Here is a 16,130-nt window from a genome sequence, read left to right on the forward strand (position 1 = left end):
TTGGGAGTTGTTGCTGGGGACTGTGAGGGCTAGAGTTTTATCTGGTTATTTATTTATTTTTTATTTTTTTTTGATAATATAGGTAAGATTATGAGATTCATCATTTTTTGATGAATCGTACAAAAAAAAAAAGTTTTTTTTTGTGTTTTAATATCCTGTTTGATGAGCAATAAGCATTCAGTTCAGATATAAATGTTATTTTTCAAAACTGTTTGATGTATTGTTTGATCCGATTAAATGTTAATCATTTTGAATCATAGCGCATTCATATGGTGTGTTTTTTTTCCCTTGGTGTTTGTACATTGATTGTTCAATGTGTTATCAACTACACTCACTTTGTTAAAAGTTTTTGTGTCTTGTCGTGATTTATTACCAACTAGCTACATTAAATGTGTACAAGTTAACCCGGTCACCTTTTATTTCTAACATTTTAATGGAAATTCATTCTTTTATATATTGTAAAAGTCTTTGTAAAAGCACATTTAATACATATTTAACATCATCATCATCATCACGCCTTGTTTACGTCAACTCCCGGGGCACATGTCGTCGGTGAGTGTTTTGACTTCCTTAAGCATATAACGCTCTATCGCCGCAGACGAGTCGTCGGAGTGCGAGCGCTCGCACGCGCTGCCCGAGTGGATGGCGGTGGGCGAGAGCGTGCAGCTGCGGCTGAGCAGCAGCACCGGCGTCGTCGCCTACATCGGGCCCACGCACTTCGCCAGCGGCACCTGGGTCGGCGTCGAGCTGGACGCGCCCACCGGTGAGTCGCGCCTCACCTCATTCTTCGTATTTGGTCACAATTGCACTGCGGTTGAACACTTGCATGTGTCTGCAAGAACAGACGTGACATAAGAGTCACATTTTTAGCATAATTTTCTAGTGAGGATGACAGCCTATTGTCCTAAACTGTTTTGTTTGAATCGCAGGACTCCTGTAAGGGCAAATGCTAATGAACCACACTGAGAACTTTTTCTTACAATACGGGATGGAACCAAAGTCATGAATCTAAAGCATCAAAAACATGCAACTTGCATCATTCAAAATTCACTCAGTAACATGTTGTGTACAATGGACATTCCACGTGTACGTAATTCTCGTCCCCCATCTGTGTCTATAGCACTACTTAACATAGTCGATGTCGCACAGGCAAGAACGACGGCTCCGTAGCGGGCATCCGCTACTTCGAGTGTCGGCCGCGGCACGGCATCTTCGTGCGCGGCGACAAGCTGGCGCAGGACCGGCGCGGCCGCTCCGCGCGCGCCTTCCGCAGCGCCGAGCTCACGCGCGCCTCCAGCAAGGGTGAGTCTCATTTCCACTCGCACTCGCACTCGCACTCGCACTTATTCTAACACTTGCACTTACACAGAACTTGCACTTATTCTAACACTTGCACTTACACAAAACTCGCACTTATTCTAACACTTGAACTTACACAAATACTTACACTTATTCTAACATTTGCACTTACACAAATACTTATACTTTCACTAAAGTTATCACACACGTAATATATACTAACACTCAAGTATATACTCATATAATACTTCCATTGATTTATAGATATATTGCCATAATATTTAGAACAGCTTAACACCAATTACGTACATTACATTATTTGCATTATATACACAATATATATTACGTCCAATGATTGATGATCCTCTCACTATTTTTATAATGACACTTTAACAATATTAATATTTATATACACACTTATCCAGCCATACCAGGACGCGTTAAATTACGATAACACACTTACATATGGCATATTTAATAAATACTAAAATTAATTTGCACACTAACTCCGATATTCACACTGTTCTAATTATTCATAAAGATTTTAATATTTAAAACGTCAACACGCACTAAAATATAACCGATAAAATTGATAATCAATTATTGTTTAAGCATAACGTGAGCTTTATTACTTTAGTTGTAATATTTACACTAAAATGATTATTTTTCCAGGTGAAGGCCTACAGAACCTGCACAGGTCGCGGAGTCGCGGCGACAGCATAAACGCGGTCGGCACCAAGACCAGAAGCAAATAATCGCACGTCCACACTTCGAGTCCAAGTCCTGTTTATGTTGCACTCTTGTAACGCTATGGTGCTTATATTGTGTATATTTCGTTCTTGTCACGTGTAAAAGCAATAATGTTCCCACGTTTATATTTCACATTCCCCCGGGACGTTTGTAGGTCGGCGTGTAACGGTGCCTCCACACAGAGCTTAACCGCGGTGGGATGTTAATGGAGGTGTTGGCCCTTAGCTCTGTGACGACTCACTATTGGAGGAAAACTATTATTTCTCACCTTGGTTGTCACGTGTAACCAACGGTCGATGGAATTTTCACGTTTTCTACGCAGCTATTCGATTTATTAGCGAAATATTTTATTTTTTCATCGTTTCGTTTTTATCATTGAAACGCGTTTGTAAATAAATTTGACATTCAATCGATTTATATTATGATTTTTTTTTTATTTTATTTTATTTTATCATTATTATTTTACTGTAAATACGTGGATGTTTGCGTGTGTTTTTATTGATAATAATTTAATGATTTAGAGACCAATGAATTGTTTGTGATCGACGGGAGGCGGATTGTTTGTATAGAATTTTTTACTGTATAGTTTGTGGTAGACGTTATCGTAAATTAATTATTTATGTATTAGCTCATTGACTTGAAGCTTCTTAAGGCACATTATACACTACACGTTTGGCTTCTAACAGAAAGTGTAATAAAGACACGTTTGTACTGTACGCATAATGTTTTTACATATCCGCTGAATATTATACACGACGCGAAAAGTTCCTATGGTTTGACAAAATTTCCATTATCCCTCTTGGTGGAAGAGACTTAGGCATTTTAATGCATTTAAAATAACCCCTATTTGCTCATATTGTGTTTGGGACACGATTGCCACTCCATTGTGATAATTTCTTGCCACATTCTTAAATTTTTTTTCAAAACGAAATTTTTTTCGGAAATGATTTTGCCCTTTAATTTGATACTTAAACGAAATCGTCCAATGTCACATCTACGTCCTTATAAAGACTTGTACTTAGTACACTATCGAGCCATCGCCACGGACTCAATATAGCCAAAATATATCTCTCCATCTCCCGGCGCAAGTCACGAGCGACTGTTTACTGCGAATTTTTTAATGGAAATTTGACATTTGATATATTATCTAAATAATATACGCTGATACTGATCCTTTGCGTGTTTACGCTTCGATATTCTATTGTTTTGGAATCGTCCGCTCGTCACTTGCACCGCACCTATATCGATTAGGGTTGTGTAGTTAAAATTTTTGAGAATGTAAAAATTTATTGTTCGTAGACGTGTTTCAACGCGCTGTATATTGAATTCATGTGTTAAAATTCAGTCCTCAGATCATTATATCCATCCACGGAAACAATAATCGAAACTGTATAATGTTTTCTTTCCATTAACGTGTGGTAGCCGTTCGGATAGCGTAGGTTTGGGTGACAATCGGGCAAATATAGCAAACGTAGTGAATGTATAATCAAGTGTATTAGGGTATGTCCACATCGATTCGCTTCGTGTCCGGAGCGGTATAGTGTTAGATCACCTTATTGTATATTCCATCCTCTTAGTGATGTAATTGTTAAGTACACTTTATTGAGTACACAAATAGTGTTAATACGCCTCGTTATTTACTAGTGTTTTTAAAATTTCACTCTCAGCAAACATAGCCGGTCACTTGCCTACATTCCTCTACACGATGTTGTAAAATATGACGATTAATTAATAAATTAGAAAAATTGAACAAAAAAAATATAAACGCCTAACGCGCACCGGAGACTACAAAGCCATTTCTCGTAGACTATGTAAACCTTGACTGACGTCGTATTTTTTCACGGATAATTTTCACAAAGCTTACTAGACTGTTGTACTTAAACATTCCATTTTCAACATTTATTATCGGATTACACTAGTATTTATAAGTTAGATTTTTATAGACAGAGTGCGAATGTTTTATGCATTTTTTACCGTAATCAGGCCTCAACTGGGACAGCTCAATGTGTAGACGAATATAAAGAAAATGTTGAGTAAAGTCTTTTCAAATATTGTAGGATGTGTCTTTGAAACTCTCGATGTGCTTCTGTCCAGTAGTTGTGGTAGTACTCGGGCAACGAGGGAAGTGTACTGCGTCTATGACCTATCTTTAAGAACACCAATCGCGATAGACATACGATTTTTTGTTATTAATGTCTATATGCTAAGGCATAAGTACCATTTTCAATTGCAAGGAATTTTGTCTTGAATTAAAGATGGGTTATACAGGTGTAAGGTTACGCTGAGATTACGATTAAAGCATTCGGAGTGTGCACTAGGGCTCCTAGGTTTAGGCTAATAGTGACCTTGACGTCTCTTAGGTCCTAATTTATTTTAATTAGAACTAAGCTGACAATGTGCTGTGCTTTCGTTTTAAATTATAGTTAAATTGAATTATTTTTGTTTTATAGTGTAATTTGTATTTATTGCAGTCAATTCATTGCATCGATATGAGCTTATAAATTTGTTGTATTATTTTCGTATGTAATTATTTTTTAGTGTAGCGATGACGTTATGTATTGTGTTGCCAGTTTTAAAAATTGTGTAAAATAATGATTTTTGATCACAAATGAAATGTATTTCGATTTCTTTTTATGTGATAAGCGATAGATTAGGCAGCTACTTGGTAGCATAGATGGTTGCATAATATTCATTATTGTAAACAAATAAAGAGATTTTTAATATTTAAATACAGATAGTTCACTTCTAGTGGAAATATTTTTGCCAAGTAGCAAATTTGAGTCAACCATCGCTGTCATTATCAATAAATGTATTATAAAATTATTATTTTGATTTTCATTTTTTCTCCCATACTTATACGTAGTGCATGGTATAATAAATACTGATATTAGATAGGGTTTCAAGTTAATTATTTGATAGTTTTTTAGTTGGTAAAGTTTTATTAGTTTTAGTATCATTAGGTTTGTTACTTGGGTAGGACAACAAAATCTAAGTATTGATCAATGAACTGGTGCTTCGCCTGATGGTAAGCGATCACCACTGTCCATGAACAAGTAAGATTGTATGGATTTTTGTGTATAATTCGTTCACGCGAATCACTGGGCGGATTTTGACGTTACTTGGCATTGATATCGTTTGTACCAGAATAACACATAAGGTGTAGAAATATTTGCTCTTTCTGGTGTGTCTGTGGATGAAACCGCGTGGTAGCTAGTCAGGCACCATGAGTGATATGTAAGTCTTAAGTGTTTCTAATTCAACACGTGTGTATAGACCTTTAAATCGTAGATATACATGAATATTTTTAATTATTGATTACTTGAGAACTTAAATAATATGTAGGTAACATATCGGGAACCAAATACATATTAGTGATTTAATAGTAGTTAAATGATTTGAAAGCTTGCTAAAGTACTCTTTTTCAAGTTTTTAAATGTTTAAAGGATTTTGTGATGACGTTTTTGTGTAAAATTATTTAAAAGAGAAAGTACCCTGGACGTCTGGACATACGACGACATCAATATATATGTGAGATAAAAAATAAGAATAATAGTTTTATAAGACGACCCTAATGTTATCAACTACAATGTCTTCAAAAGGAAGAGTTTTTTTTTCGGGCAAACGAACTAGTGGTTCGCCCAGTATCAAGCGATCACCACCCATGACTGCCTTTACAAGAACCCTTGTGAAGGTGTCTTTGACTATTTATGTTTGTTACCTGAGAGCTTCGGACTGGGACTTGTTAATTCAGTGAACATGGCACCGTTAAGCTGTATGTGAGTAGCGTACCTATATGGGTCGATTACTATTAATAGAAAACATTCATGTACCTAGTAGCAATTTTTGCGGTGAATCTTCATAACAAATTGTAGTATAAAGACTAGGTCTCTGTAATGTATAAAATGCCAACAATATTACAGTACCACGTTGTAAATAATAACAGCACGCGAACGTTTTATATAACATAATTTCAAGTTAGGGACTTACAGCGATGATTATATTAAATTGAATTCATACTGCATTTGGGATTGCATTTTAATACGAAACTACTTAAGAGCAATCTAATTACTCAATGTTATGGTATGAGGAAATGTTGTAACATTCACTATTTCGACTCCGAATAGCTCGGTGAGGGGGAGAGTTGGGGGATCGTATCCTTTTCCTCACCCAGTCATTCTCATCCTAAATCCTTTCTTTATCGTTGACCCCATTAAAACGGGCAACGTATTTGTGCCTTGCCTCTGCAAATGTTCAGGAGCGGTGGTGATCGCTCACCAGGCGAATCACTAGCTCAGTTGCCCGCTAATATATACATATATAATATAAAAATAATTATACGGTTCACCGAAATCAGCTATTTAGGACAGCGTTGCACTTGAAATAGACATGGAAGTCTGTCTAGTGATTGAGAAATATTATGATCTTCTTTAATTATCATCCTGTACCCGCTTTCAGCTTTTGGCTTAAAGTTATGAACGTAACGAGCGACAGTTGACCTTATTCGCGACGTCGCGAGTGTCATCTCGGAGGGCGCTGGGCGGCGCGCTGGCCGCCTGGTACCCGCTCATGCTCATAAGGTACCGTCAGCAAATAAAACAGATTTAATTGAATAATTAAAAAATAGATAACATATTGATAAATAGATGGAACGTGTACGTGATTTTTTAAGTTATTATAAAATCTTAAATTCGCTACTTTTAACACTTTAAACTCTTATTGGTCATTGCGATATACCGTAGTTGTAACCAATAAATATTGAGATTTACCCAAAAAATAAGGCCTCCTTGTCATAGTGATATTAACTGCTTGATAATAAAGAAAGATTTCTATCATCCCATAAGCGAATATATATAAAAAAATTAGGGGTTACGACGTTTACGTACGTACGTTTACGACGTAAAAGCCAGTTTATTGTTATTAGTTACCACTTGAACTTAAAATAATAGTCGCTATTTTTTGCGCATCCTACTGATTGCTCTATTTTTGTAAACAGTCAAAGGCTCGTTACAAAGGAGACATCGTTCCATAATGGCCTGCTATTCGATTTGCGTGACTTGCCATTGCTTGCCTTTTGTCTCTTCCAAAGCTTCAATAAGCTCACCGATGGCAAGTCGCTTGCTGGTTTGCAGCAACACATGAAGCCGATCTTGCCTTATAATATTCCTTTTGTATCATGGCTGAAAACTCGGAAATTTAAACATGGACCAGCCAGGACCATCTTCATCCAACCAAGACCCACGATTCGATTTCATCGGTTCATACGCAGTTAAATCCCTTAAATTAAAACCAGAAAAATGGATGCGTGTGCTCAGTATCGAGGAGCACAGGTCAACTTTAAAAGATTTTGTCGACAAACCTCTGCCGTTACTGTTAGTAATTGTATTGACGCATGCAGCGCAATTGGTACCAGTCATAACATTTCCTTGCTATTTAAAGAATAAAGCAGTTTATTTTGTTAAGAAACGGGCCACTCCTATACCAAAAGAACAATGCGCTGAAATGGTTATCTTCGGTAAGTATCTGTAGGTCTGTTGTATTTTAAGTTTGTTTTAAATATGTTTGATATTTTCAGATTTAGCTCTGTTTAAAATATTCTGTTCTGAATTAGTGGTTTTATAATTTTTATAATTCTATTTTTGATTTTAAATTATTTGTTATTATCATGTTTCCTCATAATGTGTAATATCAATATTACAGGTGACCTAGCACCCCGTTTAATAGATGAATTAGCGGCACTTGTAGATGAAGTGTTTGTTCCTTTGCTATCAAACCCTTCGAATCACGAAGGATGGCCGCTGGTTGTCTCTCAGGATATTTTGAAACAAATTCATAATCTTAAAAGCACTGTTTATGAGGTAATTTTTTATTTAATATAAATAATAACGTTTAATTACGAATAATACTAGCTGCGCTTCGCGGTTTCACCCGCGTAAGTCCGTATCGCGTAGGAATATCGGGATAAAAAGTTGCTTATATGTTATTTTTTTTCTTTTTTTTTTAATTAGAGATAGGCAGACGTTTGACCGCGGTCCCACCTGATGGGAAGTGGAGACGCGGTCTATGGTGGTAAGTCACGTCTACCTAGAAGGTGCCCATTTACTCGTCTCTTAAATGTACCCATATTGTAGTTCTCTGGGAAGACAGACGGCGGCAGGGAATTCCACTCCTTGGCAGTTCGCACTAAAAAAGACGACGCGAAGCGTGCTGTGCGAGCATTCGGTATTTGCACTAAGTATGGATGGTATCCCGCCGTGCGCCTGGATGTTCGTTGGAAGAAAGGGGAAGCAGGGATAAGGGATTATTCCAGTTCTCCAGCTGTCTACCTATCAAATTTTATTGCAATCGGTTATGTAGTTTTTGCGTGAAAGAACAACAAACACACACACATCCTTACAAACTTTCGCATTTATAATATTGGTAGGAAGGATATTATTGATATATATTCCACTTTTTATTATGTATTCCACACATATAAAGAATTAAGAAATCTATATCGTGGTGTGAGTAGGAATACATGGATATTTCAAAACAAACATATTATTGTAATTAATTATTATAATAAGGTTAAAGGAAAAGTTAGCGGGCAAACCGTTCTTCCTATGCCTGTTGGAGTTGAACTCGTTCATGAAGCAGAAAAGGAGTTACTCAAGGGCCAAGAAGTAGACTTGTATTTAAAGAGCGCTATCGAGGGAGTGGTTATAAAGTGGGCTCAACAAATCAATGACGTCATGATGGAAGATTCTGCACAAGCGTTTGAAAATGGACAAAATCCTCAGCCGAATGTTGGTTAGAAATTTCTAGAAGTTTTTATTCCATAATACTTGATATAGTAATATATACTTCATATCTCATTATATTTTGTTTCGCAGAACTTGCATTCTGGAGGTCAAGATTAAGCAATTTGAATTATATCTACGATCAGCTACGAATGGAGAGAGTGCGTTGCATGGCTGTTATCTTAGAGAAAACGACTTCGGCCTATTATCCATGCTTTAGTCGCTTATTTAAAAATATTGTATCAGGTACGAAAGAAAATTAATAATTGATTCTTAAAAAATTTAATGGTGAGTAATTCTACATATTTTTGATATTATTGATAGCGCTGGCGGAAGCTAGAGAAATTGATATGTATTTAAGAACACTAGAAAAACATTTTCAAGCCCTCGAAGATACCGATTTTACAGAATGCCAGCCGTTATTTAGACCTCTGTTTCATGTGATATGTATGGTTTGGCGAGATTCGAAATATTATTGCAGTTCCTCCAAGCTTATGGTTTTAATTAAACAGATATGTAATTTAATTATTTTCCAGGTAAGACTAGATAGATAAAAATTATTTCAGGAAAGTTTAATGTCACAGGAAAATGAGGATATCAGATTTTTCACGAAATTACGGATAAGTCAAATACTCTTGTTTGATTCGTCTTTTTACCGTTTAATGAAATATCTGATGTCCTCATATCCCTGCGACATAATATATACGCTAGGTAAAGTATAGCTGGTATCGTAATAATGTATCTGTTATTGTTTTTAAGGCAAAAAAATGTTTAGACCCAAGCACATTATTTCATAGCGATATAGACGAAGCCAGGCAAAGAATCCAGATAACTATCAACATACTTAAAAACTTTCGTAGCACTTTCGACTACTTCAAGGAAAACTTGCCAAAGTACTTTGAGAACAGAGCTGTTTTATCATGGACATTCCATCCCAACGTTGTGTTTGAAAGAATGAATAAATTTCTAGAACGATTAAATACTATTCAGTGGTTCTTTAAAACTGTACTGGAATTTCAAAAATTGGAAAAAATCGAGATTGGCGGCATGAAAGGTAGAGTTTTAGGAGGACAAATAAGAGAAATATCTGCTGAATTCGAATCCTACTTTCACAGTTTTGCCTCTAAGTCATATGATGTACTTGACCCAGACGATGAAACTTTTAATGAAGACTTTAAAGTATTCCAAGATAATATTATAGACTTAGATTTAAAATTATCTACCGTATTGGTGGAATCTTTTGACAATTGTTCGACTTTGGAAGCGATTTTCAAGGTTAGTTCTATTTACATTAGATTCGAGAACATGTGGCATAATGTATGATTGATGTTATTATGTTGTTACACTAAGTACATACATACGTATATATTTTCAGCTAATTGATATTGTGGGTTGCGTCTTAGATAGACCACTTATAAAAAATGAATTCACTGCAAAGTACGTTGAAATTATTGTTATGCTTGAAAAAGAGATAGCCATTTGTGAAGTAAGTCAAAGTACAAAGAGTTAATATGAAATTATACAGATTGTATGACAGTTATGATACTATTAACAAACATTTTTTTTACAACAGGATTTGTTTAATGAACAAAGCAATCGTCTTCACAAATATGGCCACATGGAGATAGATGCGTATTTCCCGCCGGTTGCAGGAGGGCTCCTGTACATGACGATGCTAGCTGCAAGGATAACCAAGCCTATAGCTAGCTTTCGCAATTTGCCGCACCCGTAAGTAAACTGGGTGGGGCAAATTGCGAAAGCTGATTATTCGGCTTTCGTCTTCTATATAAAAAATTGTATTGAAGTTTTAAATGCTAACTAAATTCACGTTGCTATAACAATAATGAGATATTTTTGAGACAACTTGATAGTAAGACTTCAATTAACTCAAACAGGATAAAAGGGTGCGGCGAGGCCGTCAAACTTTTCGCAAGATATGATGAACTCATAAAAAATATTAATGAGTTCAAAAGAAAATATTTCAATGATTGGGCCGCAACCATACCAGCAGTAATAGAAGAGAAGACAAATAATCCTATAATCACAAGACAGGGTTCAGACCTCATATTAAATTTTAGTCCAGCGGTAAAACTAATTTCTTTGTAAATATTCGTTACTTTTGTGCAATAATGTTAAAGAAGATGTTACATTGTAGCTGTTGGAGTTAATGAAAGAAGTACATCATTTAAGAGCTAATCCTGATATTGAGAAAGAATTGCCAAAAGAAAGTATGGATCTATTTAATAAGCAGGAAACCTTTCGTCAATACAGAATTAACTTAGGCATAACAATCGATTGGTATAACCAGATACATAAAAATAGTCAGAAAGTGGAATTCGATTTAGTTGAAGATGAAATAAAAGCTATTGATCAGAGAATTGAAATGGCGCAACATGAACTTAATTGGAATTCTTACGGTAGTTATAGTAAATAAATAAATATATGATGTAATCTATTATCTTATCTTTTATCTAGATATATTAAATATAAGAAAAACTTGTTTAAGATTTGTGGAATTATTTACAAGAACTTCACAAATTAGTGGGAAGTTTATATGACCGAATGTCTAAAATACAGGATAATTTACAAGAGATCAGAGAGATAATGAAAACGTGGTCATCACAACCTTTATTTGAGAGAAAAGAAGGGAAAAAGGCAAGATACCCTTTTATATAAAGTTTTTTTTATTGTAGATTAGTATGTATTGTGTATTCTATAAAATATACTTTTACAGGATACCTTAATGAATTTGGAAGATCGCAAAGAACGTTCAAACAGAAGATATACTGATATTCAAAACACTGCTGAACGTATTCGAATTCTTTTAGATGAAAATATGCAGTTATTCAGTATGCAAGAAAATCAGGACAGTGAAATTTGGCTAGCATATGTTGCATTCATTGATAATTTAATTGAAGAGTCCTTGTTTAAATCTATTGCATGCAGGTTAATAAATTAACTCTTATTCATTAATTTTTAAATCTGTATATAATTTATTTTTAGTTATTTATTTTTAATTAATTATTACAAATTATTTTAGTATGGGGTACATAACCGAACATATGAATCCTAAAAATAAATTAGCCCCATTATTTGAGGCCCAATTGGAACTTCTAGAACCAGATATGGTGTTTTGCCCAAGCTTGGACGTTAACAACGAGAAAGGTTTTACGGCCTTGATAAATAATCTCATCGATGACATTTTAAGGATGTCCACATTAATAGAAAGAATATATATAAATAAAACTGAATCATATCATGAACAAATTATTAATAATCCTGATATTCTTGAGATGAAGGAAGAAATTTTTGATGGAATTGAAAGGGTAATTCGGATAAAATCTTTATTCTTATTAATTATTTTGTACAGATACTCGATAGTAACTCATTTAATTTTTAGGTGATTGAGGAAGCTAATGAATTTTGTAAAACTTTCGAAAATTATTCATATTTATGGTTAGAAGAGAGAGATGCGATCATGGAGATCTTCCTTGAATATGGTCGAATATTAACTCCGGATGAAATTGATAAAATTGGAAGCGAAGATAAAGATGTCCAAGTGCCAGTACCTTGCCCACCAAAGATGGAAGCTTTTAGAGAACAGATTGACCATTATGAGAATCTCTACATGGATATCGAAGACATGGAATCGTATAAAGTATTTAATTCCTGGTTCCAGGTATAAAGTTCTTAAAATTTGTATTTTCTTAGAAATTTTGCTATAATGATGTTTCTAACTTGTACATTTTTTCTTAAGGTGGATATAAGACCATTCCGCCAAGCTTTACTGAATACAGTTCGAAAATGGGGTAACATGTATAAAGAGCATTTAGTAGAAAATGTTACGTCTAGTTTAAGCGATCTAGGCAACTTTATTCGAGAAGCTGATGAAGGTAAAATACTGTCTTATAAGATGGCTAAATGTACACATATTTACATTCAAAAACAGCGGAACCGATGATTTTGGTTGGTTGAGGTAGTTTGAGATTGAATTAAAAAGTCTTCCCGAGCGGACTCAGTGAGCTTGTATTAGTTATTGTTATTGCTTTAAAATTAGAAATCTTTATTTATTTTCAATATGAGTTAGGTCTACTTCAGCCCGTACCCGAAGGGGATTATGAAGCTCTCGTTACAGTTATGGGTTATCTAATGAATGTTAAGGACAGAGCATTAACAACAGATGATATGTTTCAACCACTAACGGAAACAATTGAATTACTCAAATTCTATGATATGGATATACCAGAAGAAGTTAATGTTTTGTTACAAGTAAGTATAAGCAATGAAATCAAATTGGCGTCCTTTGTAGATATAAGGTATGATAAATATTATGGTAATTTTGAAGGAATTACCAGAGCAATGGCAAGCAACCAAGAAATTGGCTCTTACCGTAAAGCAACAAGTAGCGCCATTACAAGCAGCTGAAGTGGCTTGCATACGAAAGAAGATAACAATTTTTGACTTGCATGTTACTTATTATAGAGAAGTCTTTAAGAAGTATGACGTAAGTCTTATTTCATTTAATTTTTGATCAAATAGTATAATTTGAAATAAACCGTCTATCATTTTTGTTAATTAAATAGTTCTTCAAATACGAGTGTGACGATCCATACGCTGTTATGTCGAGGGTTGACAAAGAGATGTTGCATTTGGAGGATGAGATGAAGAGCATACAAGAGTCAGGATCACTATTTGAAGTAAACGTACCAGAGTTTAAATTACTAAAGCAATGTAGGAAGGAACTACGAATGCTTAAGGTATTTACAATATTGATTTTATTTCTTACCGGTAATATCAAATATAGTTATATAATTTTAATTTAATGTTTTTTATAAATGCACAGCAATTATGGGATTACGTCTACATTGTAAGAACAAGTATTGAGGACTGGAAAACAACACCGTGGCGAAAAATAGATGTAGAAAATATGGATATTGAGTGTAAGAAGTTCGCAAAAGAAATAAGACTCTTAGACAAAGAAATGAGGAGGTAAGGAGAAATCTTCTCAATAATTATTTTAACATTAATTTATACCGAAACTTCTAAATTCGGATTATTTTACTGCAGTTGGGATACTTATATTAATTTGGAAGCAACAGTGAAAAATATGCTAACTTCATTAAGAGCAGTAGGAGAACTTCAAAATCCTGCGATCAGAGAAAGACATTGGGATCAGTTGATGAGAACTACGAAGGTAACATGATGTGATGGACTACAAAAAAAATGTGTTGTAAATAAATTATAATGTATAAATATACATAGATATGTAAATAATTCTTATTGTATATTTGCACTATATTTTCTTTCCAAAATAATCGGCCGTGGAATAATTGATGGGGGTATAAAATTGCATATTTTGCATGTTTATTTAATATTCATTTTATGGCATGATTGTTATGCAACGCTTTAACGGAATGCAATTGGTTCTCCTTGTAAATATTGCAAAGCAATCTAAGCATTTTGGTGTGTGATATGGAATGTTTTGAGAATGTATATATGTTTATGCTTCACAGAGCTTAGCTGCATTGCCACCTGAACTCACAGTAAGTATAAATAACGAATGTGAAATGTTGTTGTAAATATTTTAAACATAATATAACGCAGAATTATGTAAGTTTTCTGAAACGCTTTGTGTGAGCACCTTATAAATAAAAAAAATAATATTAATAGTGTACATAAAACTTTATATAGGTACAGGTATTTATAATTTCATATCAAAATAAATCAAAGATCAATGTATCATCTAGGTAAGAATAGTAATGGATACCAATACGACGTTGGCTGATTTGTTGGCTTTAAATTTGCACGAGTTTGAGGAGGAAGTAAAAAATATTGTTGATAAAGCTGTTAAAGAAATGTCGATGGAAAAGATACTTAAGGATTTAAACACGACCTGGAGCCAGATGGAGTTCGAACAAGAAGTACATGCTAGAACGGGATGTATTTTATTAAGAGCTAGTGAAGAGCTGATAGAAACTCTAGAAGAGAATCAGGTTAAAGATTTTATTATGATGACTTCTTTATCACGTATCTGAATATGTAATAGTAACAAAAATATGTCTACCGCAGGTTCAATTGCAAAATTTAATAACCTCGAAATTTATTGCTCACTTCTTAGAAGAAGTTTCGAGTTGGCAGCAGAAACTATCAATAGCTGATCAAGTTATTACAGTCTGGTTTGAAGTGCAAAGGACATGGACTCACTTGGAAAGTATTTTCATGAGTTCGGAAGATATAAGAAAACAATTACCTGAAGATTCCGAAAGATTTGATAGAATTGACGCAGAATTTAAGGTATTGTTTAAACTAGTCAAGATTCATCTCGTCATGACTATAAAGAATATGTTTTTGTTAAATTAAAAAAAATAATGATAATGTATTTCTCTTCAGGTCTTATCAAAAGATATGTCAAAAACTCCAAATGTTGTTAAAGGCACAAATAAAGAAGGATTGGTAGCAATTCTGGATAGCTTACAGAAAGACCTAATTATATGCGAAAAAGCACTAGCAGAGTATTTGGAAACGAAGAGATTAGCTTTCCCAAGATTTTATTTCGTATCTTCAGCAGACTTACTTGATATTTTATCTAATGGAAATCAAGCGGAATTAGTAATTAGGTTGTAATTTAAAAAAAAATTTGAATCGATATGTTCGCAGTTACTCTATTTCTCTACTTTGATTAATGTATATAAAACATATTTACAGACACTTAACAAAACTATTTGATTCTATTGCAAAGCTTAAATTTGGTGAAAATGATAAACCTGAAGCGAAAATGGCGGCTGGAATGATAGCAAAAGACGGCGAATATGTACCATTTCATGGGATATGTGACTGCAGTGGAGCTGTAAGTTTATTGATCATAGTATTGTAATTTGTTAGCATTAAAAATGTGCCTTTGAATATTTATAAGAACAATTGTCGTTTTTCAGGTTGAAATATGGTTAAATCGACTTCAAGATATTATGAGATCTTCTATACGACAATATTTTAGTGAAGCTATTGTATCCTATGAAGAAAAACCACGGGAACAATGGTTATTCGATTACATGGCCCAAGTGTCACTGTGTTGTTCCCAAATTTGGTGGACTACTGAAGTAAATTTAGCCTTCGCGAGGTTGGAAGAAGGGTATGATAATGCTCTAAAAGATTATTATAAGAAACAGTTGTCACAATTAAGCACATTGATTACATTGTTGATTGGTGAACTAAGTAAACAGGATAGACAAAAAATCATGACTATTTGTACCATAGACGTCCATTCAAGAGATGTCGTTAGTAAATTAATACAAGGAAAAGTTGAAG

The 16,130-nt window shown here is 34.3% G+C and overlaps 2 protein-coding genes across 7 annotated transcripts in view; both read left to right on the top strand.

The window, feature by feature from the left end:
* The window catches only part of LOC119829816 (kinesin-like protein KIF13B), a 100,541-nt gene extending 95,666 nt beyond the window's left edge, over positions 1-4,875 (top strand). For all 6 annotated transcript variants that reach the window (XM_038352544.1, XM_038352545.1, XM_038352547.1 and 3 more), the window contains 3 exons: positions 599-763; positions 1,150-1,302; positions 1,972-4,875. In XM_038352544.1, the coding sequence (XP_038208472.1) occupies positions 599-763; positions 1,150-1,302; positions 1,972-2,054 (401 nt within the window). In that variant the 3' untranslated portion in view covers positions 2,055-4,875. The remainder of the gene's footprint in view (positions 1-598; positions 764-1,149; positions 1,303-1,971) is intronic.
* A 2,373-nt stretch (positions 4,876-7,248) lies between these two features.
* Positions 7,249-16,130, top strand: part of LOC119829317 (dynein beta chain, ciliary) — a 26,674-nt gene continuing 17,792 nt past the window's right edge. The window contains exons 1-26 of the mRNA XM_038351787.1: positions 7,249-7,561; positions 7,747-7,904; positions 8,613-8,835; positions 8,919-9,071; positions 9,150-9,361; positions 9,585-10,100; positions 10,201-10,330; positions 10,478-10,553; positions 10,721-10,910; positions 10,981-11,242; positions 11,332-11,480; positions 11,560-11,771; positions 11,866-12,151; positions 12,226-12,504; positions 12,583-12,718; positions 12,913-13,094; positions 13,171-13,329; positions 13,409-13,582; positions 13,669-13,814; positions 13,893-14,019; positions 14,339-14,368; positions 14,573-14,818; positions 14,895-15,119; positions 15,216-15,442; positions 15,531-15,672; positions 15,758-16,128. Coding sequence (XP_038207715.1) covers positions 7,249-7,561; positions 7,747-7,904; positions 8,613-8,835; positions 8,919-9,071; positions 9,150-9,361; positions 9,585-10,100; positions 10,201-10,330; positions 10,478-10,553; positions 10,721-10,910; positions 10,981-11,242; positions 11,332-11,480; positions 11,560-11,771; positions 11,866-12,151; positions 12,226-12,504; positions 12,583-12,718; positions 12,913-13,094; positions 13,171-13,329; positions 13,409-13,582; positions 13,669-13,814; positions 13,893-14,019; positions 14,339-14,368; positions 14,573-14,818; positions 14,895-15,119; positions 15,216-15,442; positions 15,531-15,672; positions 15,758-16,128 — 5,324 coding nt within the window. The remainder of the gene's footprint in view (positions 7,562-7,746; positions 7,905-8,612; positions 8,836-8,918; positions 9,072-9,149; positions 9,362-9,584; positions 10,101-10,200; positions 10,331-10,477; positions 10,554-10,720; positions 10,911-10,980; positions 11,243-11,331; positions 11,481-11,559; positions 11,772-11,865; positions 12,152-12,225; positions 12,505-12,582; positions 12,719-12,912; positions 13,095-13,170; positions 13,330-13,408; positions 13,583-13,668; positions 13,815-13,892; positions 14,020-14,338; positions 14,369-14,572; positions 14,819-14,894; positions 15,120-15,215; positions 15,443-15,530; positions 15,673-15,757; positions 16,129-16,130) is intronic.

Source organism: Zerene cesonia, chromosome 10, assembly GCF_012273895.1.
Source record: "Zerene cesonia ecotype Mississippi chromosome 10, Zerene_cesonia_1.1, whole genome shotgun sequence".
Lineage (NCBI taxonomy): Eukaryota > Metazoa > Arthropoda > Insecta > Lepidoptera > Pieridae > Zerene > Zerene cesonia.